Below are 27,175 nucleotides of genomic sequence, written 5' to 3'. Positions count from 1 at the left end.
TCGATGTCGAAATTTTAAAAATTAACTATGAGATCGGCCTCACAGTTGAGGCTGAAATACGCATATGTATTAGGGTGGTTCAAAAATTCGATTTTGCTCCACAACGCTCATCTAATTCTGTATCATGTTCTGAGTGTCCTCCGAAAATTTGAGCTCATTTGGATTAAAACTGATTTAGCACAAGCCGTTTCAAGTTTGCATGCAAATTAGTATGAGGAAATTTATTTTTTCATTATACTGATTATGACGCTTCCTCATTAAGCACAGGTTAAAAAAAACTACAGTTAGTCAGTTAGTCTCACTTCACACTACTCTCTTTTCACAGTGAGAAGTTAGAAGTGAGAAAATATTACTTCTCTCTAATAATTTTTCAGTTTTCTCATTTCTCAGTTCATCAAACTTGTATACAAGTGCGGAAAAAATAGATTCGGATAGGCTGATAGGAAATGTTTTTCCTACAGATATTCCACAAAAATTCCGAAAGAGAAAAAAATTGGAATTTCTGAAGCTATTTAGGACGTTACAAATCAGTACATTCAAAGTTAATTGCCTATATGCCGGGTATTAAGCCACCCGGAGTGGAAATTAATTACTATGTCTGAAACTTGATTATGCATATGTACAACATGTGATAGATTTAGTTCGGAAAAGGTATTGGAGGGTAACCGCCCCTTCGGTGGGGTTTGACTGGGGTCGTGGGATCAAACCCCACCGAAGGGGCGGTTACCCTCCAATACCTTTTCCGAACTAAATCCGTTACAAATATTTAATTAACATTTTGTCCTACTGGTCTCCGAAAGGTCGAGGGGGGAGGAGGATAATAAAAAATAAATATTAAAATGAAAAAAATCATAAAACTCCTCGGATTTGTTTAAGAATGTCTTGAAAATTCTCAAAATTATCCGAATTTTATTTTGTTGCCCCCTCAAAATATTATTATTTGACAAAATAGACAAAATAGTTTTTAAATATTTGTTTCGGCCTTATCGAATAAAACCTGAAGAATTTTTCTTGGCAACTCTTGGAGAAATTTTGGAGGAACTACTTGGTTTTTTTTTTTATTTTCGGCGGGAAGTTTTGGGGAGTATGTAATGTTTCTTGAGTTGGAGAAGTAATTTAAAAAGAGTTTTAGGGTATTTTCTGGAGGAACTCCAGAGAGAACTTTTAAAGAACTTCTCAGAGGAATTGATTGCGAAAAACTTCCCAGAAACTTTTTTAGAGAAATTTTGAAGAATTTCTTCTGGAAAATCCACAGATTAAAAGTGAAGAAACTTTCGAAGGCATTTCTGGAGAAAAACATTGAGGACTTTAGGAAAACTAGGAGCATCTTCCGCAGGAACTTCTGAAGAAACATTCGGAGGAATTTCTGGAGGAACTTCCGGAAGGAACTACGGAGGAATTCTTGGAGAAATTTCCGGAGGAATTACTAGAGGAACTTCCGACGAATTTCAGGAGGAACTTCCAGAGGAATTCATGGAGGAACTTCTGGAGGAATTCCAGGAGAAACTTCGGAATTCCTGGAGGAACTTCTGGAGAAACTTGTAAGGGATTTTCTTGAAGAACTTCCGGATGATTTCTTGGAGGAAATTCCAGAGGAACTCCGGAAGGAAGCTCCGGAAGAACTTTGGGGGAGAATTTCCGGAAGGAAAATCTGGAAGAATTCCGGGAGGAACATCCGGAAGAATTCCGTGAGGATTATTCGTAAGAATTCCGGGAGGAACATTCGTAAGAATTCCGGGGGGAACATCCGGAGGAATTCCGGGAAGAACATCCGGAAGAATTCCGGAAGGAACATCCGGAAGAATTCCGGGAGGAGCATCCGGAGGAATTCCGAAAGGAACATCCGGAGGAATTCAGGGAGGAACATCCGGAGGAATATCGGGAGGAACATTCGGAGGAATTCTGGGAGGAACATCTGGAGGAATTCCGGGAGGAACATCTGGAGGAATTCCTGGAGGAACATCCGGAGGAATTCCGGAGGAATTTTGGGAGAAACTTGCGGAGGAATATTGGGAGGAACTTCCGGAAGAATTCCGGGAGGAACTTCCGGAGGAATTCCGGGAGGAACTTCCCGAGAAGTTCCTGCAGAAACTTCCGGAAAAAAATCCGCGAGGAGCTTCCGGAGCGATTTCGGGAGGATATTCCGCAGGAATTTCTGGAGGAACTTCCGGTTGAACTCCGGGTGGAACTTCCGAATCAATTTTTGGAGGAACTTCCGGAGGATTTCCGGAAAGGATTTTCGGAAAAATTCCGAGAGGAACTACCGAAGGAATTTCCAGAGGAATCCCAGGAGGAACTTCCGGAGAATTTCCAGAAGAATCCCGGGAGGAATTTTCTAAGGAATCCCGGGAAGAACTCCCGGAGGGATTCCGGGAAGAATTTTCGGAGGAATTTTGGAAGGACTTTAACTTGGAATTCCGGATAGAACTTCCGGAAGAATTCCAGAAGGAACTTCCGGAGGAACTCCGGAAAAAAACTTGTTGAGGAATCCAGGGAGGAGCGTCTAGAGGAAATCCGGATAGAACTTCCGGATGAATTCCAGAAGCAACCTCCGGAGGAACTCCGGGAAATTTTTTTTTGAAGAATCCCAAAAAGGACTTCCAGTGAAGGCATTCTTGGAGGGACTTCCGGAGAAATTCCCGGAGGAACTTGAATTTGGAACAATCCATTCCTATTTTCCGGAGGAACTTCCGGAGCAATTACGGGAGGAACTTCCGGAGGAATTCAGGGAGGAACTTCCGGATGAATTCTGGGAGGAATTTTCGGACTAATTCCGCAAGGAACTTCTGGAGGAATTCCGTAATAAACTTCCGGAGGAACTCCGGGAGAAACTTACGGAGAAATTTTGGGAGGAATCCTGAGAGAAACTTCCGGAGAAATTTCAGGAGGAACTTCCGGAGAAATTCCGGTAGGAGCATCCGGAGGAATTTATGTATGGACTGTGAAAATCCGATTCCAATACAATTCAAATCCACTTCAGATCAAATTCAATCCAATCTTCAATTCATCCAAATTCAATTCAATTCAATCTAAACAAATTTCAATCGCATTCCAATCCATGATCACTAAAAATTCCAATATCATGCCATTCACGTTCCAATAAAATTCAATTCAATCCACTACTAATCTAATTCTAATTCCATTCCATTGCAAATCCAATCTAATTGCACTCCAATCCAATTCCATTCCAATTCAATTCATCCAATGCAGTATTTGTGAAAAACCATCAAACGCATCAACATATACACGTAGAAAATTACTAAATATTAAGTTTGATGGAGTTTTGGTTCTACCAACTGTTCGTCAGACGGTTGTACAAACTGAATTGGTCGCACAAACTTGGGGGCGGAGTCAAAGTTGTACAACATGTCCGAGCGTGTGTGGGGCCCCTAAATCTCGTGTCAATTTTTTCTCGTAACCGCTTGCGAAAGATATCTCTCACGGTGTGCTACCTATCGAGAGTGTATACAGAGGTGATAAGTGGGGGATTTTTTTCATTCTCCTTTGAATTCATTCCCTACCGAATGAAATTCGGCCGAACGACGGGTAGGGCTGTTCGAGCAAAGGTCACTAGCCGAAGGATGTTTGACCGAAAATGTCGTTTAGCCGAAATGGACATACGGTCGAAAATATCGTTTAACCGTACTGGTTATTTGGTCGAAAAGTCATTTGACCAAACCAGCAATTTGATCGAAAATATCGTCCCTGCCGAAGTAGTCCCTTCTTTGGCCAAAAAAGTCATTTAGCAGAGAGTCTATTTGATCGAAAATGTCATTTGACCGTTGACCGTTGACATTTCATGTCCATTTCACCCGTTGGGCAAATGACATTTCGTCCTTATACCCCAAATGGCACTTTGGCCACATAACATATAACTTAATGCATAACACTTAATTTTTTTACCGGGATCTCAGCAAAATGTTGAACTTTTACCGAGATTCGCACAGCCGTGCCCCAGCAAACATGTTTTTTGCCGAGATTTATGTCAAAGTTGCTGAAAATCAGCAAATAATTTGCCGAAAATCAGCTAACAAACATCATTTTTACCGAAATATCAGTTTCTTATTTTGCTTGCGCACGGCTGTGCGGATTTTTGCCGAGCTGCAGAAACGAAAACTAAGTGTGTACAAACGTCTTTGCCGTAGAATGTGGCCCTTCCATGATTTTGGAACGCTAGCAAACCTAGCGATGGAAGTCAAGCTTTACCGAAAAACGAGCATACGAAAAAGCAGTAGCGCATGCTTTTCTGTTTCTCTCATCCGTCTTAGATATACGGGAGTGCAGTTTATCGGTTGTTTTGATCATTTTTGTGAATGATCGGTTGTTTCGACCAAACGCTTTGGTCAAATGAACTTTTCAGCCAACCCGTATTCGATCTAATAACCGTTCCGCCAAAACGGTAATTTCGGCCAAAAGATATTCGGCTTGATGACTTTCGCCTTAACATTTTATTCGGCCTAATGACATTCCGTTGTATGATTTTCGGCCTAACGACGCGTTCTCTTTTTCAATAGTTTCCCGTGGAAAAATTTGTTATGGAACGTACACACGGTCAAGCAGTTTGATCAACATTGACTCCACCTCTCGTTTGTTCAAACATCCATCAAGTTTTACCAACAGCGGCACGAACAATCAATTTATTCGACTAACAATATCACACACGAACGACTTGAGCACCAACCATCAAAAAATATATGGGGGTTTGTTCAACTTCACTACAAATGCTCAAACATGTTCGGCGAACCTTGACTCCACCCCCGACAACTCAAACCAAAATCAAACCGTTTTAATTTTTTCCAACCGAGCCGCCAACTGTCAAATGGTTGTTCGAACAACTTCACACACGTTCAAACAAAGCAGCAACCGAAGTGTTTTCTTGAGGGCGGAGTCAATGTTCGTCCAACTGCTTGACTGGTGTGTACGTTGCATTATGGAGAAATTTTCATCGAAATCCAAATAAATCCTCAAAAAATACTAAAATCAACTGGTTACTGGCGCTTGTTGTTTGATTGAGAAAATTCAAGAAGGGGTTCATTAAACGGCATTGAAGTTACTTGCATGTTTGCATGATTGCATGTTTATATAAGTTTAAAATACTAAGTTATTACAATAATCTTAGTTATTACGATATTTGGATGTCCCTGTTAATTCATTGGGGTGGACTGTATTTTCGGATCGGACAGACGGGACTCACACGCGACTTTAGTTTAACAGAAACACAGTCCCTATGAGTGTTTTCAGGCAAAAATTAGATCCCAGAGTGAGGGTAGGGATTTTGAAAACTGGGGTGGCATTGCGCATCTCGATTCGAACGAAATTCTATCGAGTCGAACATGTTTAGCATTACGGCTTTCGATTCGATCTCGTAAACGACTCATCGTTCGAGTATGCTCGAGGAGGTACAAGAATAACAAGATGTTTTGGCATTATGGATACTCGATAGCACACTGAAAACTCTGAAGACTCAAGTCGAATGAAAAACGCTCGTCACCTTTATAGCTTTCGAATGTTGTTCGAGAGCAATTTCTTGCTGAAAGTTTTAATTATATTTGTTATTATTTCTGTACGGGAAGAGAATAAATGTTTCATTATTGTATCTTGAAGGAAAGAATGTCATTAGTATACGTACTTTTATCGTTTCCCGACAATATTCAATTTCTAATTATCCCGAAATCCGCGAAAAAACGACTTCAACTAAAATCGTTTTTTTTTTTTGCAGGTTTCACGTATTTCTTGACAATTTAACCGCGTGAAAAATTTATGGAGAAAATCTGCGTAAAAACGTGTATATTCAAACTTATAATTTGTGTCGTGATAATATCGGCATAATATTTTCACTCATTCTCTCTGTTTACTCACATTCGCCATGCGGGCGGCATACTAAACACGGAGACAGCTATCTCTTATTTTCTCTGTTTACATTTCGTTTGACAGAACATACTCGATTAAGCTAGTACAGCACCATTCGAAATCTTGTACTGCGACTGAATGAAGTCGAACGAAATTCATAATGCCGCATTTTTTTCGAAACGAATGCAAAAACATACGAATCGAGTGATTCGATTCGAGATACGCAATGCCACCCCAGGATTTTTAGTGTATTGAAGATTTGCAAGCTTGAGGTAGAATTTTGACAGCTTCGGAAAAACTTTGCGTATTCTGCTAAATGGGAAATTTTGAAGAGATCCGCAATAATAGTTTGTCTTTATTGACTATCTGAGCTCCCAAATTTGGCGGAATCACGAATTACTTTTATATTTTAATTCATTTGTATGAGATGTTTTAAACTATTCGTCATCGTAATCTCAGCTTTCCTTTTGCAATGATTTATATGAATTATCATGCCTTCGTTAGGCACAACGTACGAGTTCACAAAGCTGCAGTGGTATAAAAAGAAAATTTGGTACTGACATTTTGAAAAAGCTTAATTAATAAGAAAATTATTTTGAGCTTTTAGTGGAATGTCTTTACTTGTCATAAGACGAGTTCGTACAATTCCATTGTATTCCACCACTTGATTGTTCCTATGAGAAATACGTATTTCAACCTCAACAGTAAGGCCGTTTTCAATGTCTCGTAGTCGAGTCAAGTACTTACTTGATACTTGATGGGCTGCAGCTCTTCGATGAACCTACGCCGAATGGAGTATCCTTCTCCACTGGACTCGATCCTGGGCCAATCGCTTCCAGTCGCCCTGAACATTGAGCGCCCTCAGGTCCTCTTCAACTGCAAAAAGCCATCGTGTACGCGGCCTTCCACGAAGCCTGCGGCCTATTTCGGGTTCTCTACTAAATATTACCTTCGCTCGACGTTCTTCCGGCATACGAACAACGTGACCAGCCCACCGTAGTCTGCCGTGTTGTATAAGCTTAATAATATCCAGCCCTTTACACACCTGGTACAATTCGTGATTCATGCGACGCCGCCAGATACCGTTCTCCTGATTTCCACCGAGTATTGTCCGCAGCACCTTACGCTCAAACACTCCGAAAGCTCTCCGATCAGCCTCCTTTAACGTCCATGTCTCATGGCCGTATAAAACCACCGGAAGAATCAGAGTAGTATACAGCGCGCGTTTTGTTTTCGTTTGCAGACTACAGGACCTAAGCTGGTTACAAAGTCCGTAATAAGCTCTATTTGCAGCTGCAATACGCCTTTTCACCTCGCGGGTAACATCATTATCGCACGTCACTAATGTTCCAAGATACACAAATTCTTCTACCACTTCAAATTTTTCACCATCCTGCACCATTTCGCTACCACCACCACTAATGAAACCACGTTGATTTCCAGCGACCATGTACTTCGTTTTGCTGGTATTGGTCGTGAGTCCAATCCTCACTGTCTCCCTCTTAAAAGTCACAAAAGCCTCTTCCACGGCACGGTGATCAATTCCGATAATATCGATATCGTCCGCAAATTCCAGGAGAATATGCGATTTTGTGATAATGGTACCGCTTCTTTGCACACCAGCTCTCCTAATCGCTCCCTCGAGCGCTATATTGAATAGTAGATTCGAGAGTGCATCACCCTGCTTTAATCCATCTAAGGTAACAAATGGCGTCGATATTTCATCCGCAACCCTTACACTTGATTTCGATCCGTCCAATGTTATACGAATCAGCCGTATCAGTTTCGCCGGAAAACCATGTTCAAGCCTAATTTGCCATAATTCATTCCGTTTCACTGAATCGTACGCCGCCTTGAAATCAATAAACAGATGATGTGTCTGCAAGTTGTACTCTCGGAATTTATCGAGGATTTGCAGGGCTGGTAGCGACCGATGCAGCTAAAAAAAGTGACTTTAGTGACCAAAACTGACGAAAAAAGGGACCAAATAGTGACTTTCAGTTGCAGAAAAAGTTACCAAATAGTGACTTTCAGTTTCAGTTGCAAGTTCGATGACACGAAATTAAGCGTTTTTGGGTCGAATGAGGATCATCTTTCACTCACCACTCTTTTGCCAGAGAATTGAAAATCGTACACGCTAACTTTTATCTACTCAGAAAAATTGTATTGGCCGTCCTTTTAATCCCACGGAAATTTTATTAAATATCAGTCAAAAACAGTACTCAAAACTATGAGCAGTCCTCCGAGAAAACCAAATTTTTACGCCATTGGAAGTGAGCGAAACATGGTTATCACTCATAAGACCTGTTTTCTTTTCTGAAAAATGATTTCTAGGCAAAAATCTGCGTGAAGGAGCATTCCCTTCACGTGAGAATCAGTGAAAATTAAGTTCACTGGATTAGCTGAATACCTATTTAAGAAAGATGCACGATTTATCATAGGTGCCACGGAAGTTATTGGAATTTTCAGTGCAAAAAAAAACAACAGTACGGATCGTTTGGGTAGAAAACGGAACAAAAATTATGAAGATCCAGTACAACGAGCCTGGGATTGAACGCTCAACCTTCTGCTTATACTGCAGGACTATGCTCTCTGAACTATTTGAATATTTTTTTTCTCCAAAATACGCAGATTTCCCTACTTGCTGTACGTATTCATGAACGATTTTTGCTATGGGTTTCGATAGCGCATGCAATCTTCAAAATTGGGGAGACTTGATTCTCTCTCTATAACATCTACTCAATAAATATTTTTTTAGAGCAAACCCTTCATCACATCAAAAATATAGCCGCTTGAGAAGTCTCAGAATCAAGCCTCCTCATATTGTGACAACAACTCAAAATCCAATTATCCTGAAATTGTGGTGAAATGTTGGCATTTTTATCAGTGAAGATCATTTAGCATATTGACGGCTTGTGCAGTGAAAAAATGATAGCATTTTGTCAATATTATTGGGGAAGTTATTCAAATTTTGCTTAAAAAACATCTTTAGGAGGGACAAACACAGTAAATAATAGAGTAAGAATAGAATAAGACTGTCAATCAAAAAATAATTCGCCACATAACGATCATTTGTCTAGAGGATCTATAATAAAAGTATACTCTAAGAGTGAAATCAGGAGTGATTCAGTTTCATTCCAAATTTTCGACCACTATTCTAGTTTGAATCTGGAGCCAAATAGAACAAACTCGCTGGTTTCCCCAGCAGTGTTCTATTCATGTTTTTCAAATTTTCAATTAAATGAAATCATCATGTTGGCGCCAAGAAAGGCGCCGTAATTGCAAAGTGGGTTGATCCGTAGATAAAATGACGCATTCATACACCAAAACAATAGGAAAATATTTGAATCTCGTGATTCAATCGTGGTTCAAATCTGCAGAAAATAGAACGGCACCTTATACAAGTTTTATTTTTTTGACATTTGACTGATATAAAAAATGAATCTAGAACAGCTGCTGGGAAAATGAATGTTTCAGATTCATATTCAAACTGACAGCCCCGAACGATTTGAATCACTGCTGATTTTACCCTAACAATACTGCTATAGTTCTCGGTAAAACAGCAGAGAATCAAGTATCCCAAGGGGTCAAGTCTCCAAAGGAATCAAATCTTCCCACCTTCTCCTACTGTATAAAGTTTGAGCTTTAAAACAAAATCGGAATTGGCAGGTCTCCTGCTTGCATGACTGTATACCGATTTATAAATTGTGACGTAAAACACCTTCATTTAGCTACTGGTGAAATGCCAGTAAAAGCTGCGAGTTAAACGGCTGGCGAGTTTCAGCGCGATCATGTTTTAAGATCCGTAATTTTATTTCCGCCATGATCAAAGCATCATCCGATGGGTACATAAAGTTTTATAGAAAAAAAATCTTAGTCAATAGTTTCAAAATAGTTGAAAATAGTGACTTTTTGCGAGAAAAAGTGACTTTAGTGACTTGAGGTCGAAAAAAGGGACTTTTTAGTGACTTGCCCGAAAAAAGTGACCAAGTCACTAAAAAGTGACCCGCTACCAGGCCTGGATTTGTCTCAGGGTAATCATTGATCGGCCCTCACGAAAACCTGCTTGGTATTCGCCGACTAAGGACTCTTCAAGCGGTCTCAATCTGTTGAACAGAATACGGGACATAATTTTGTACGCCAAATTAAGGAGGGTTATTCCTCGATAATTGGCGCACTCCAGTCTGTGCCTTTTCTTAAATAGAGGGCAAATGAGGCCGTCCAACCAGCTAGCAGGCATTTCCTCGTCTTCCCATATTTTCGACATAATATGGTGAAGAACTTCATAAAGCTGCTCACTGCCGTATTTGAGAAGTTCAGCCGCAGCCTTATTGTTTTTCAGCTCTTTAACAGCTTTTTTAACCTCATTAAGTGCAGGTGAATCCACAGCTTGTCCATCATCGCTAATAATTATTCTGTTCACCGATGCACCGTCACTTACTCCATTCAACAAAGTCTCGAAGTGTTTCTTCCACCTGGCCACTTCAGTTTTATCTGTCAGCAAATTCCCTTGTTGGTCGTTGCATATGACGGGAGATGGCGCTGTCTTTCTCCGCACGCCATTGACAGACTCATAAAACCTCCGCATATCGTTCTGCTTCATTTTTTCCTGCGCCTCACTAATAACTTGTTCTTCGTACTCTTTTTTCTTCCTGCGGTGGGTTCGTTTTTCGGCTGCTCTTGCTTCTTTGTACCGATCTCTATTCGATCGGGTACCCGACACCAACATCCGGCCTCTGGCAACGTTCTTCTCATCTGTCACTCTCTGACACTCCATATCGAACCAACCCGTCCTGGGTCGCCTCTGTGCAGTGCCTACCACTTCTCGTTCTGTTGTGCTCACCGCTCCATGGACCGACTCCCAAGGATCGTTGATGTTGTCGCTAACGTTGATTGCACTTATCCGTTCGTCGAGCTTCTGGCGGTACTCAGCCGATACTCCTTCCGCCGACAATCGCTGGATATTGTAACGCATCGTTCGCTGTGACCTTTCGTTCGATACAGTTGACAACCGTGATCGAATTTTACTGACAACGAGGTAGTGATCAGAGTCAATGTTCGGACCTCTGCATGTCCGCACATCAATAACATCCGAGAAATGGCTCCCATCCACCAGAACATGGTCTATCTGGTTGTAAGTTTCACCATTTGGGTGTCTCCAGGTGTGCTTTCGGATGTTCTTTCGTGCAAAGTAGGTGCTACTGATGGCCATCCCTCTGGCAGCAGCAAAATTTACTAGCCGTAGGCCGTTGTCATTGGTAGCGGAGTGAAGGCTCTCCCTACCGATTATTGGCCGGAAAACTCCTCTCTACTTACCTGAGCGTTAGCATCTCCGATAACAATTTTCACGTCATGCTTTGGGCACTCTCCATAGGCTTTATCAAGACATTCATAAAACGTGTCCTTCACGTCGTCGGATTTATCGTTTGTCGGTGCGTAAACGTTGATTAGGCTGTAATTGAAGAATTTGCCCCGTATCCTCAACACACCGATTCGTTCGCTAATGGGTTTCCACCGCATCACTCGCTTCATCTGCTTGCCCATCACTACGAAACCAACTCCATGCTCTGCTTTTTCACCGCCACTGTAATAGATGTTATACTTGAATGCAGTGTTGGTCGTGGGGTCCACGACTCGGAATTCACGTTCTCCGGATCTGGGCCATCGGACTTCTTGAATAGCGGCCACGTTCACTCCAACCTTCTGCAGTTCGCGAGCCAGAAGGCTCACTCGTCCAGGTTCATTTAGGGTCCTGACATTCCAGGTACCGAGTTTCCAATCATAGTCCTTATTTCGTTGCCGGGTCGGTTGCCAAAAATAACGTTCTCTTTTTCTTCTATCTCCATTTTTCGTGGTACTTGAGAGGCTTCAGAAAGCTACCTTACCGGGGTCGCGTTACCTACATCGCGATGATTGGGCTGCCACCTTAGGTATAGCTGAAGCGATACAGCATTTCGTTAATCAGCCGCTGGGTACCAGGCAGACGCTGTTTGAGCCGCACCTCCTGGTGAACAGACGCTCGAGGCGTACCTTCTCACTCTAGCTGATGTCAGAAGGACAACAGTGCCCAGGCTGCACTACCAGCTAAGTACACAACCCTTAGCTGGCGGTCTTTTGTCATCGGACGACCCGTGGAAGCATGAGATAGGGACTTGTGGGGACCAGAGCTCTATTGGGCGCTCCTTCCTTGATGTCAACCCACCATTTTGCAGCCCAGTCGAGTCAAGTACGAGACACTAAAAACGGTCTAACTGTTGAGGTTGAAATATGTATTTGTCAAAAGTACAATCAAGTGGTGGAATTAAATGGAATTGTACGAACTCGTCTTACGACAATTACCTAAAGCTTAATTGCCACACCGTGCATCTCCATTTGTTTGTATTTGAGAAATGAATAGCTTGACTTGAATCAAGATGCACAAATCCACCCTTGATACCAGTCTGGAATAAATATCTCTTTTACTCTCCCATCCTGTACGAATTTTTACATAGCTCTTGCAAACCAAACAAATTTACACAAATGTACCACCATATGTACGCAAAAAATATGGCTTCAACAGTCTAAGAAAATATAGAAAAGCGATGAACCTAGCAAACTTTTCAAATTTTGCACTTCATTCGATAATCATAATAAAACTGTAATCTACGTTCAAAGCAAGAGAATCCTGATTTTGCTAATTTTTAATAAATCATTCGTGTTACAAAATTGACTAGTCTGGGCCACTCAAAGTTGCTTCAAATTCAAATTAGTGAAAATTAGACCATACTAATTTGGTAAAAATGGCGTTCATTTACGTTCATATCTTTGTTCATGGAAGTGCGATTATCCCATAAATCCCATCGGAAGAAAGAAACAGGCAGTTTTGGCGTATTCAATTCAATTATTGGCAGGCAAAATGTCTGAAACCTAAGGTTGTTTCATACCTTCTTGGTATATAAAAGCAACTTTGGATGGAATTCGAGTGAATTGTATCAACAGAGCTCCATTTCCAATAATAAAAATAAACCTACCAAAGCTAACTGCTACCCGGACTAATTTCGGGTTAATCAAAATATTATTACAAGATTAGTCTCAAGATTTAATCAATGTAGGATCTGAGCCCAAATCTCGACATCGCCTCTGCAAATTCTCTTCTGTACCAACTCAAGAAGACAGTATTTTTCGACATCGAAGGTAATACAGTAATAAAAATGTGTTCTCATATTGTCAACCTCATAATAGAGCTACATGGCCATCGAACATACGTAACTTCCATTTCTCCAAACTCATCTCGGACATACATGCATCGTCCAGGACCTGAAAGGTAAATGTTTCCCCCGGAAAACTTTTCCAAACTCATAACATTGTCGGATCAGAACAAATATTGTTCTTTTCCTATGCACAGCGACACAGCGGCGGCTCCAGCGCAGAATAGATCATAAAAGTATAAATAATGTGTACTCACCTGTGGAATGGCGTTGGCAAAGGCGATGAACCACGCTCCGCCGAGCATTATTTTGCCCCGCTTCCGGGCGGCCGAAACCCTCAGCGGATATATCACAGCGAAACACCGATCCAGCGACACACACACCAGCACGTTCGAGCTCAAATACAAACAGAAGGCCCGCATAAACAGGAACACCTTGCAGGCCACGTTCCCCGCATGCCACTGGACCGTAATGCGCCAGCCGACCTGTTCGGGACGAGAAAGGAAAAGTCGATAGATCAGGGACCGTTCACACCGCCGCCGCTCATTTGGTTGGGAAAGTATCCTCTATGGCCACACGCGGTCGTACACTTCAAAGAGGAAACTTTTATCGGACATAGAAACGCACCATAGAAAAATGAGAATTTTGCCTAATAGCTAAAAATAAAAGTAGAGGCCGTTTTTCCATCAGAGCTCGACAAAATTCACACAGCGATGAACTCTGAAATATTAAAAACTGCTATCTCGTCATACATCGTCATTGAAAAGCAGAATTTCAGCAAAGTTGCGATTTTGAGTTTTCTGTGCTTATCTTGGCGGAAGATAAAAAAAATGCTTATTAATGTTTATTAATTTAAAATCAAAACAACTTTAAACATCATCAATTTCCGTATTTTGTCTTGTCTTTCAACGAACCTATGAATATTTTATATTCAGTTTATATTTATTCGTAGAAGTATATGTTGCTGTCGATACATTTTGCGAGCTAATGGGTGCTTGTAATGCGAAGACAAACAAAACCCAATGAACCTTTTCCTCTATTTTTTTCTAAAACATTCGAGTTAATTGGTTTCAGCTTGAAGCAGTCCCGTTTTTTTTCCTGGGTGGAGAAGGAGGGGGCGTATTCTGCTCAAACATAGCTCTTAAGTAGAAAATAGCAAAAGCAATATTGTGGAGCCGGAGGCAAGTCTAGTTTTACGATGCTGTTTACGACTATGGAAATCATATTTGCAGTCTAGTCCGTGGAATGGATTTTTACCTAATTGCTGAGATCATGATAATTGGACAAACTTCTTCATCTTACTGGTGTTAAATAATATGCGAGGCCTTTCAAGAACAAACACGAGCATAGCAACATATTGATCTTTGAACCGCCATATTATCATTGTTTATTAAGTGACCACTTCAACTACTTTATTTCAAGTTCTTCTATTTCGTAGGCTCAGGCGAATCCAAACATTACGGAGCCACAGTTCATTGTGATATGTACAATAGAGTGATTCAAATTTTGACTGTTTTGCCCCCCGATGCTCTTACGATTGCATTTGCCATTTTAATAATCCTCCTAATTTTTTAACAAATTTGGATGTAATTTGATTGTGCACACGTCATTTAAAGTTTGTATGGAAATTACTGTGAAAATTGACCCTCATGTGAAATACCGTTCCGTGAAGGGGCCCATGAACTATTTATATATAATTAACAAATTGACTACATAGAATACTTCTTAAGCTAAAAGGCAGTTGTTGTTGCGAAGCGATTTGTCGTTTGGAAGCAAAGTTATGAAGAAAACAAAAATGCTCATTATTGATATTGATGTTATTCTTTTACGTGTTAAATTTAATTTCCCACGATTCGGTATTCCCTTTATAACTCTCCTCAATAACTTTCCGACCTGTTTCCTGTTAAAATTTTCTATGTTGCCGATGTACTCATATGCTTTTAAAGCTTGATGGGAAGCGTCTGGGAACGGTTTTGCATAAAAGTTACGGTTTTCATAGTAATTTTTATACAAACTTCAAACAGCGCGTGTTCACTCAAATTAAATCCAAATTAGCTAAAAATTTAGGAGGATTATTAAAATGGCAAATACAATCGTTTAAGCATCGGGGGGCAAAAAAGTCAAAATTTGAATCACTCTAATGTACAATCTCTATCATCTACTTAAAAAAGTTAGTAAGAGAGGGACATAAGGCAACGTACTCGTGGTGACTCGAGGTTAGATTTACAATCTTTAAGGAAGGACGAGGCCTAGGGATCAGGGAACTTTCGCTGTTCATCCGGGCATTAGGGGTCAAAGACGTAGTGGCGTGTCGTCGTGCTCGAGGAATGGTTTGACTGGGAGCATTTTCCGGATATCCGGAGTAACGGAGATGTACGGAACAAAGTGGCAGAGACAATAAAATAAAACTTTGGCAAAAGAAAAAACAACAAAAGTATTAGATTTTGATCTCAGAAGAAAAATGAAACCATGCTCGCCCAGAAACTTTAGGAATTTTGGAAAAAAAGCCACCACCAAGTTCGTTCTGGGGGCAGCAGGGACTACGTCCAAGGGCTTGACGATCCCTCCCCAGGCCATCTGCGAGTTGTGGCGCCTGCCTAGGATGTGGTGGGGTTTGACAGTGGGCCCTGTTAAACCTCTATAAAAAGCTGCATGTATCCGCAAGTAGGCTCCGCCAAAGCGACCGTGTGCCGCTCAAAGCGCACAAGCCCAAGTCCTGGTGTTAGGTGGGACGCTAAATAGCCCTGACACGACGGCCCTCCGACGAGACAGGAGGTTTGCGCAGGCCCAATAAGCCGCCTTTAAAAACAACTATTACGAACGACATAGAAGATAATACGACTCGATACAATCGGCAACGACCTAGGCGACGAATAAAGGATCACGATTGGAAGCTTGGAACATGGAACTGCAAGTCGCTAGGCTTCGCAGGTTGCGATAGGATAATCTACGATAAATTACATCTCCGCAACTTCGATGTCGTAGCGCTGCAGGAAATCTGCTGGACAGGACAGAAAGTGTGGAAAAGCGGGCATCGAGCGGCTATCTTCTACCAAAGCTGTGGCACCACCAACGAGCTGGGAACCGGCTTCATAGTGCTGGGAAAGATGCGCCAACGCGTGATTGGGTGGCAGCCAATCAACGCAAGGATGTGCAAGCTGAGGATAAAAGGCCGTTTCTTCAACTATAGCATCATCAACGTGCACTGCCCACACGAAGGGAGATCCGACGACGAGAAAGAAGCGTTCTATGCGCAGCTGGAGCAGACATACGATGGATGCCCACTGCGGGACGTCAAAATCGTCATCGGTGACATGAACGCTCAGGTAGGAAGGGAGGAAATGTATAGACCGGTCATCGGACCGGATAGTCTGCATACCGTATCGAACGACAACGGCCAACGATGCATAAACTTTGCAGCCTCCCGCGGAATGGTAGTCCGAAGCACTTTCTTCCCCCGTAAGAATATCCACAAGGCCACATGGAAATCACCTAATCAAGTAACGGAAAACCAAATCGACCACGTTCTAATCGACGGTAAATTCTTCTCCGACATCACGAACGTACGCACTTACCGCAGTGCGAATATTGAATCCGACCACTACCTCGTTGCAGTATGCCTGCGCTCAAAACTCTCGACGGTGATCTACACGCGTCGGAGTCGTCCGCCGCGGCTTAACATTGGGCGGCTACAAGACGGTAGACTAGCCCAAGACTACGCGCAGCAGCTGGAAGTGGCACTCCCAACGGAAGAGCAGCTAGGCGCAGCATCTCTTGAAGATGGCTGGAGAGATATTCGATCCGCCATTGGAAGCACCGCAACCGCTGCACTGGGCACGGTGGCTTTGGACCAAAGAAACGACTGATATGATGGCGAATGTGAGCAGTTAGTTGAGGAGAAGAATGCAGCATGGGCGAGATTGCTGCAACACCGCACGAGGGCGAACGAGGCACGATACAAACGGGCGCGGAACAGACAAAACTCGATTTTCCGGAGGAAAAAGCGCCAGCAGGAAGATCGAGACCGTGAAGAGACGGAGGAACTGTACCGCGCTAATAACGCACGAAAGTTCTATGAGAAGTTGAACCGTTCACGTAAGGGCCACGTGCCACAGCCCGATATGTGTAAGGACATAAACGAGAACCTTCTTACGAATGAGCGTGAGGTGATCCAAAGGTGACGGCAGCACTACGAAGAGCACCTGAATGGCGATATGGCAGACAACGGTGGCGGTATGGTAATGAACCTAGGAGCACGCGCGCAGGACATGCGACTTCCGGCTCCGAATCTCCAGGAAATCCAGGAGGAGATCGGCCAGGGTGAAAACAACAAAGCCCTGGAGTTGACCAACTACCAGGAGAGCTGTTTAAACACGGTGGTGAAGCACTGGCTAGAGCGCTGCACTGGGTGATTACCAAGGTTTGGGAGGATGAGGTTCTGCCGCAGGAGTGGATGGAAGGTGTCGTGTGTCCCATCTACAAAAAGGGCGATAAGCTGGATTGTAGCAACTACCGCGCAATCACATTGCTAAACGTCGCCTACAAGGTACTCTCCCAAATTTTATGCCGTCGACTAACACCAATTGCAAGAGAGTTCGTGGGGCAGTACCAGGCGGGATTTATGGGTGAACGCTCTACCACAGACCAGGTGTTCGCCATACGTCAGGTATTGCAGAAATGCCGCGAATACAACGTGCCCACACATCATCTATTTATCGACTTCAAAGCCGCATATGATACAATCGATCGGGACCAGCTATGGCAGCTAATGCACGAAAACGGATTTCCGGATAAACTGATACGGTTGATCAAGGCGACGATGGATCGGGTGATGTGCGTAGTTCGAGTTTCAGGGGCATTCTCGAGTCCCTTCGAAACCCGTAGAGGGTTACGGCAAGGTGATGGTCTTTCGTGTATGCTATTCAATATCGCTTTGGAGGGAGTAATACGAAGGGCAGGGATTGACACGAGTGGTACGATTTTCACGAAGTTCGTCCAGTTATTTGGTTTCGCCGACGACATTGATATCATGGCACGTAACTTTGAGAAGATGGAGGAAGCCTACATCAGACTGAAAAGCGAAGCTAAACGGATTGGACTAGTCATCAACACGTCGAAGACGAAGTACATGATAGGAAGAGGCTCAAGAGAGGTCAATGTGAGCCACCCACCACGAGTTTGTATCGGTGGTGACGAAATCGAGGTGGTTGAAGAATTCGTGTACTTGGGCTCACTGGTGACCGCCGATAACGATACCAGCAGAGAAATTCGGAGACGCATAGTGGCTGGAAATCGTACGTACTTTGGACTCCGCAAGACGCTCCGATCGAATAGAGTTCGCCGCCGTACCAAACTGACTATCTACAAAACGCTTATAAGACCGGTAGTTCTCTACGGACACGAGACCTGGACGATGCTCGTGGAGGACCAACGCGCACTGGGAGTTTTCGAAAGGAAAGTGTTGCGTACCATCTATGGTGGGTTGCAGATGGCGGACGGTACGTGGAGGAGGCGAATGAACCACGAGTTGCATCAGCTGTTGGGAGAACCATCCATCGTTCACACCGCGAAAATCGGAAGACTGCGGTGGGCCGGGCACGTAGCCAGAATGTCGGACAGTAATCCGGTGAAAATGGTTCTCGACAACGACCCGACGGGAACAAGAAGGCGAGGTGCACAGCGGGCAAGGTGGATCGATCAGGTGGAGGACGACTTGCGGACCCTCCGCAGACTGCGTGGTTGGCGAAGTGCAGCCATGAACCGAGCTGAATGGAGAAGTCTTTTATGTGCAGCACAGGCCACTCCGGCCTTAGTCTGATGATAAATAAATAAAGTTCGTTCTGTGTCCAATTCCTTTGCCACCTCTGAAGAGTATGTAATCTGACGGAGATTGAGCAGTGAGATGGTAAATATTAGTGTACATAGTAGTTAGGTTATCAAATTTCACAAACAAATCGATGCCTCCAAAAGGCTAAACTGTAAAAATAGAAAATAAGTGAATAGGAAAATAATGAATATAAAAATTACATTTAAAAAAAGAAATACTCATAACCTAAGATGAAGGGCCAGAAGGCTAAACACTTTAAATGTAAAAATCACTGTGAAAAACAAAAAGATTAAAATAAATGAATTTAAAGTTAAAAAAAAGCAGTGAGATGGGAGCCAAACATAAGTAATCTTGAATGATCTTTCGACCAAAACACGCATCTGCTTTCTTATGTTTGTAAGAAAGTAAGATGCGTGCTGAACAGGATTCATCGACCGGAATGCCTCGAAAAAACTAAGACTGTTTGAGAAGATGAAATAATGGTCGGAAATTATCCCCAAAGCGAAGATAATCTCGAAGCTCTGCAACACAAGCACGGTTCTTGAAGTATTCGGAAGATTGTCGAATTTTCGTTGAAAGCACCGAAGCCAGTGGATCCGTTGATGCGGGAATTATCAGTAAAATATCTTTTATTACAATTCGTATCCAATTGAGGAACTGTCGTTGGTGAAGTAAACTCGAGGTGGCTTATAACACGGAAAACAAAGGTCTGAAGAAATTTAGTTGCGATAATTTCTTAGGAATCTTGACCGTCGAATCAGTTCAAGCATATTATCAAAGTTCTCTAAGATAAGTGTGTTACTTGTTCCACAGTTGATGAGTACTCTTAGTGAGAGCTCTTACCCGAGCAGGAGCGACGATCTCGATAACAGAAATTGGTATGAACTAGCCTTGAAAAGAGGTAAAATACCAAAAAATAATACCAAAAACTTATATGCAGAATACATGAGGCATAACATACACTTTCTAACTCTGTACTCAAGGCAACAGCTGATCTTGTTCATGCAGTCATGGGTAGAGCTTACCAGGCTCTTGAAAATCAATCTTGCATCAAAACCAGAAAATTTCCAACACTATTCTCAGTTCATATCAGTTTACACTTTCTAACCCTGTACTCAAGGCAACAGCTGATCTTGTTCATTGTTTCTATAAGATCCATCCGGATCAAACGTCCTCTCAGAGACGCACCAATCCACTCAGAGATTGGATTTCTCCCATGTGATCCACCCGCATCAAACGTCCACTCAAAGACGCACCAATCTACACGGAGATTGGATTTCTTCATGACATCCATTCTTATCAAACGATTTCAAATACAATTATTGTCCACTATCAAGGAAATTCCAACCATATTCTCAGTTCATCTCAGTTTACACTTTCTAACTCTGTACTCATAGCAACAGCTGATCTTGTTCATGGAGTCATGGCTAGAGCTTACCACGCTCTTAAAAACCAATCTTTTATCAAAACCAGAAATTTTCCAACAATAATCTTTTCATTGCTCCAAAATTTGCTTCTATAGGATCCCCCTGGGTCAAACGCCCTCTCAGAAACGCACCAATCTACTCAGAGATTGGATTTCTTCCATGTGATCCATCCAGATCTCACAAATGCACCAACCCGCTAGGAGATTTGATTTCTTCATATAATCCACTTTTATCAAACTTATTCACATTATAATGAATTTGACCTTCCGAACAACTTTGTAGAAGATAACAACTTCCTATCTCTCAAGGATTCTGAGATATGCAATCCAACTAGTAATTTAATGTATACTAGCGCCACCAATTGAATGAATCTTAAACTGAACTTATCTTCAAAATGATAGTCTTGACCTTCCGAACAACCTTGTATAAGATAACCATTTTCTATCTCCCATAGATTCTGCCCGCATAATGAAAAACGACATACCATGCAGTCAAAATTATATATGCGTTATAAGATATGTTGTCACTATTCACTCAATTATTAGCATACAATTTTAAGCTTGATTCACCATACCAACCCTTCATCAACACTTACTGTTAATATATAACATGCTGTCGATGTGTAATTGTATAGTTCTTCAATTGGTCATCTACCAACTGATGTATGGTACATCAAACATTTTGTTCGAAAAAACGGCCGGATTTAAATGTTAATTATACTTAACCGCCCATTACTCATATTATCGTTTGACCGTTTACCATCTGAGGTACTGTTGAAACAGTATATGCGACTGTCCATTTATAGTTAACTACTATTAGTGAAACCATCGCTACAATAACACTTGTTCTCTTCAATTATAACATATGCGGTCTACGTATGGTCCATGATTAGGCGGGTGAGTTATCCAATTCAACTGGTTATTTAATGTATACTAGCGCCACCGAGCGAATGAACCTCAAACTGAACTTATTATCAAAATGGTGGTCTTGATCTTCCAAACAACTTTGTAGAAGATAACAACCTTCAATCTCTCACAGATCGTTTATTACATGTATACTAGCGCCACCAAGCGCCTGGAAAATGTTGTAATTATCGCTGTGACTGTAGTGAAAAAAAATATATTTTTTTTATCTTTATTACTTTAAAAAAAACCCATAATTAAAACACAAAAAAGTCTTAAACAGCCCTGTGTTATGTTCGAAATTAAACGAATACTCTCAAATTCCCTGTACAACCCTGTACTGCGTACAACACATACTAAAGTGCCTGGATGTTAACAATACAGCCTTGTAAGTACACACCTGTTTCGGAAAATGCGTTCTTGCACCCGTGAGGGAAACAAAGGAATCAACAAAAATACCTTTTTCTGCCAACCCGAAGTTCGATGTGAATCCAGCAAAACAACATCTCTGAAAACATAACCACATAGGTAACTGATCGACTCGAGGCAAACTACAGTCGACTCTCCACATCTCGATGTTCTATATCTCGATATCTCTCCCTATGTCGATGGTTTTCTCGGTCCCTTCGATTTTCATACATTTGGGCATTCTACATCTCGATAACCTCCCTATCTCGATATCTCTCTATCCCGATGTGTTCTGGTCATAATTTTCTCAGGTTTCTCTCTCCCAGAGCTGGCATTTCCTCACACACTGTGCACAATGAGGAGATTTTAATACACACCACAGAGAGTAACGCTGATCCTCATCGTGTAACAAAGCCAACACGATGAGTGAGGACGAAGACGAAGAGTGAGAGAATTATTCTGGTGAGAGTTGGGCCAACACAAAGTTGTGCCACTTGGTGCAATATTCATCAAAATGATATTGTTTTCCATGATGTTCGCAGAAATACTTTGGAACACAAACACATTTCGGTGGGGTTTCAATGGAGTTTAGCGATCCATGCTAAAAAGTATAAGATTGGCAAATAAGGGTAACATAAAGAAGAAGAAGAAGTCAAAATATAACATTTGAAAAGAATTGCATAAGAAAGCAATCGGTGAAATATTGAAAACGCATCTCAATAATTCTAGAAGCAATTTAGATAAAAACGGTTAGGGATTGTTCACCTAAGGTGACATTCAAGTAATAAGGGTGAATTAATATTTCGACGGAAAACACACAAAAACCTGTTATCAGAGCAGGAGTATTTTGGGCATAGTGCATCAAGAAAAAATATAGCACTGAAATGAAATAATGGAACTTTATATAAGTTCCATGTTTTCTGTTTTCGTTTCGGTTTCATTGCCTGAGATTACCTGACGGAAATTGTATTTATAAATTGTCAGTAACACATTTTAAAGCGACGGGTGTGGCGTAATAATGTAATACAAAGGATTCTGAATAGTTTTGCCCACAGACATCCTAAAAGCAAGCAAAATCAAAAACATCTTATTACGCATAAAAAGTATCAACAGCTACGTTAAACTTTAGCAATGTATACTTTCATTCTGTTCGATTCACCGTTATATCACCAAAACTCATTGAGGAACACGGTGTGTTTATTTCAACATTTATCCTCAACTCTTCGTGTCTGACAAATGCATTCGCTGCAGAGTAAAAACACAAAGAGACCTCACTGCGTTGAGGAAGAGAAAAAATGAGCGATAATCGAAACACACTCTCTCCGGTCTTTTTGAGGAGTGCGAAAGACACGCACACTTTGACTACTCTGAGGAGTATGCCAGCCCTGCTCTCTCCCTATGTCGATATATTCATATTTTTAGGCTACTAGACGATTTTTGGACAATAACAAACACATGAACAACAAGAGATGACATTTGTTTTGTTGTCGTTTTTCATAGCAACGAGCTTTATTCAATCAAGTAACCATTTCAATTATCCTTCCACTTCTCGATCTCTCCCTATCTCGATGGTCCCTTCAATATCGAGATGTGGAGAGGCGACTGTATTTGTTTAGTTTACGTAATTTGAATACTCGAATGCCGATTAGTAGAAAATCTGAAACAGCTCTGTGCTGTGTCGAAATTATCTTCGAAAATGTCGATGCAGGAACAATCGACAAACTAAAAGAAGAAAACAACTAACTTGGTTTCGGTAACCTCAGAGCCTATTCAGTCGAAATGGCAAAAACGCCGCTATAATTAAACACACTCTATTTCACTACCTGACGCAAAACTTAAAAAAAAAACATTAGTACACTGGGAGCGTTCAATCACCACCGACATGGCCATTGTCGGGTTCTTCCTTTTTAAAAATTATAACTAACACAAAACACATTCGTCATTTCATTTTTCTTTTCATATTTTCATATTTTTTTCAACACTTTTCCGCATGTCTGCTTTCCACATCATTTGTCACAAAACTGCACGCAAAAAAATGTTGCGGTCGAAACTACCATTCCGACACACAAAAAACAAATATGGTTTTATAGAATGTTTTGTACTATCTATTTGAAAAGTGTACGAATTTCTTAAAAATAAAAGTTCAAATATTTCCTCTAAAAGTAATATACCGGGTTTGAAAGTATTTTCTGTTTGGTCTGATTATAAATTCAAAAGTTCACATTTTCATCACGAAAATTGTTGAACTGTCAAATGATCACTCCTATAAAAACATTTTTCTCGACTCATGATCACTATAGAATATCAGGTGGCAAAAATAAAAGTTCGGTTAGGAACTTAATTATATTCCCAAACAAACTTTTATTTTTGCTCTTCGCTTGTAAATTTTCAAAACAAAAATTATTATAATAATATAGGGAAACGGCACATTTATTCGATCCTCCCTCGTGTAACTTGTTACTCAATTTTTTTTTCTAATTATTGCGTGGACATGACATGACAGATTCCCCTTTCCGAAAACTTTTGCCTAATTAGTGTACAAACCCCTTAAATATTTAGTGAAATCAATTTTATTTCAGATTTACTATATAAAATATGCAACAGTTTCCTCATTTTACTTTGTATAATCAATTATAAAATTCAATGGGATATAAATAATATCAGGTAAACAAATATTGGAAAATGAACAGTTTTCAAATATATCATGTTATGTGCAAATATAATTTTTGACCGCATAAAAACTACCCGCGACTATAGTCCTAACAGCAAAAGTCAACCAGCCGGCAACAACAATCAAAATTCAGTTGCTCTCTATCGGGTCCGTGGAAAAAAACTGTTTCCTCGAGCATCTTTTAATTTAAAATTAAATAATCTTCAAACTAGTTCGCTAGTAAAACTAGGTGTAATCTTCCTCCAGCCAGAAAACGATGTTGATTCGTACATCAGCAGATTGCAGCAAATTATTTCAAGGTAAGTCACATCTTCTTATACATAAAAATGAAATGGTCTGAGTGCCTAGTAAAAACGATTGTGAATATTCTTGATATATACCTAAATGTTCTGAGAGTTTGTTTTCTTTTGCTTTTCAGCGAATGATTATTTCGTCGAATTCAGCAACTTCTCGTGCAACACCCAGCATCGCTCATATTTATCAGAAGTGCCTCCGAGTCCAATTATTCTGGTTATCAAGGCAGCTCAGAAATTGTAGAGGCATCCCAAGGAAAAAGGAGGTAAGTTTTATTTATCATACAAGAATATAAACAGTTAAAAGTGCCGACACTCGTTCCAGCCACCAAAAGTAGGGCCTAGCTCCGGAGTTTCCATGACGAGAACGAAGGTAGGCGCCGCTTTTGCTGGTCGAAGTCTGAGCGTGATCTTTACTTATGTAATTTTTCTTTTCTTACAGATAAATACGGCTGTATCAATATTCTTAGATGCGCGGCCCGACAAGTGGCCCGGAAGAGTTTGCCTTGGCAGTAGTTTTAAGAGTTAATCTCAGGCTTCAAATAATGAAATAAAACCACAAAACTAAGCCGATTACTATTCAATTCAACTTCAAAAGAAAATATGAAAAAACGGTAATGGGTCGGGAGGTTCTTTTTGGGGCAAAATGAAAGGTCTATTCCGAATGAAAATATACGCCTTTTTCACAGTGTGACCATTTGAATTTGACAGTTATACAGTATCATTTTAAAAGTTCAAATTTTTAATTTCAGAGTGACGTGCCACTTTTGAACCATCGTTGAAGCAAAAGTTGGTGCACTTTTATTTTAAACATACGCAACTCTCTACGAAAAAGAACCAACGCAACTTTTCATTTTAACCAATGGTTTTTTTAATTTAATTAATGGTTTTTCTTTCTGTGGAGGGTTAATTTAAGAATACGCACCGACGATTTTCAGCAGACAACAAACCCGTTTGATTTTACCATGCGCGCAGTAAAAATCAACTGTGGTCCTGGTGGAATGTTGTTGCATGAACTGAATCAGTGGTGAATTTGTCCGAATGCGTGGTTAATTTAACTGAAAATTTGTGGTTGTTTTAAAAACATGGCGTAGTCTACAAAATAGTAACCGTTACCATGGAATTTTTTCTGTGTAATTTTACTCTCCCCAAGCGCCAAGCGTCGTCCACCATCCAACCCAGCCACTGTTTACGCTCTTCTTTACTCTCCCCAAGCGTCGTCCACCATCCAACCCAGCCACTGTTTACGCTCTTCTTTTTTTTGATAAACTACTCGGCCACTGTTTACGCTCTTCTTTTTTTTGATAAACTACTCGGCCACTGTTTACGCTCTTCTTTTTTTGATAAACTACTCGCTTCTGCACTCTAATAAATTACTTAACAAATTTGAGTTATATTTTACCTATTTTTTCAAAACTCTTAAACGAATAAGTTAGTATCTGGGACGGGACTTGCAAAGAGGAAAAAATTTAACTTCATCTGCAACCAGCAAGCGCTGTCACGAATTGTCAGATGCAACCAGCACCTTTTTGTGTAAAAGTATTGGTATCCCTCAAAAAGTATTCCGAATGATTTTGTTTTACGAGTACTTTTTCACTTTGAAAAGTATTCTAGAAAAGCCGGACAGCTTAATATTGAACTGTTATAAATACGTGTTTTATTTCCGATAGGAAAATCTTTATAAAAATAAGTTTACAAATCCGTAAGTCACAAACACTTCTATTGTGCTCAGAAGAGTCTACCTGGGACTTATGTGAAACAATCAAGGCAACAGTTGAGAATCGATGATCAACTGTGATGAAAAGAAGAACAAGTGTCAAAACAAGGAAAAAGAAGCTGACTTTGCAGGTCTCGTCTCAGGTTAGTATTATACTGCCGACATTAATTTCTTATTCCCTACAGGTATTTCAATACCAAACGAATAATGATTAGTTATGCATTTGGTATTGAAATACAATTTAACATCTGAGTAAGTTATGGCTCAAGTATCATACATATTAGGTTTTGGTAATATTTCTTTTTTTATTTTACCTCTAATGCAGGGCTAGTTCATAACAGAGTATGGTATCAATAACAGCATTAGGTATTATTGAGCCAATTTCTCCTGCTCGGGTAGCTTTGCCACTCCGAATACCGAGATCAGATTTGAATTAAACTTAAAATTCAAATCGCTCTCTGCAGCCGATTGACCGATATCCGAAACAGGTTTTTAATGACCTTTTATCCATCTTATGTTTCATAATACTGGCGTTTTGTGTTTCTAATTTTCCACTGGAATGCCGTGCTGTGTTTCAGTTTTCCCCTGGAATGCCGTGGGTCAGGATGCTGCCAATCAAAAAATTGTAAAATTTGGTTTGCTCAATATAATTTAGCATAGTTCACTACCATTCGGCTTTTTTCATTAATGTTGTCAAAAATTATTCCTGAGGAGATAGATAATGTAATACAAACAATATTTCTATAGATATTCCAGGTTCTCCAAATCGTTCTGGAGTTCAGATCAATCGATTTACCAGGTCAACTACGTTTTGTAACACATCGTCGTCAACCCATCAAGCTCACACGTGTCCATAGAGCCCATGAGTATAACTTGCAATTCAATCATACCTA

The 27,175-nt window shown here is 40.9% G+C and overlaps 1 protein-coding gene across 3 annotated transcripts in view; it reads right to left on the bottom strand.

Moving 5' to 3' along the window:
- Window positions 1-27,175, bottom strand: part of LOC134219374 (adipokinetic hormone/corazonin-related peptide receptor variant I) — a 337,296-nt gene that overhangs the window by 102,411 nt on the left and 207,710 nt on the right. For all 3 annotated transcript variants that reach the window (XM_062698093.1, XM_062698094.1, XM_062698095.1), the window contains exon 3: window positions 13,295-13,522. In XM_062698093.1, the coding sequence (XP_062554077.1) occupies window positions 13,295-13,522 (228 nt within the window). The remainder of the gene's footprint in view (window positions 1-13,294; window positions 13,523-27,175) is intronic.

This window comes from Armigeres subalbatus, chromosome 3 (genome assembly GCF_024139115.2).
Source record: "Armigeres subalbatus isolate Guangzhou_Male chromosome 3, GZ_Asu_2, whole genome shotgun sequence".
NCBI lineage: Eukaryota > Metazoa > Arthropoda > Insecta > Diptera > Culicidae > Armigeres > Armigeres subalbatus.
Note: the sequence above shows the minus strand (reverse complement) of the source record. Positions and strands in the feature narration are given on the sequence as shown.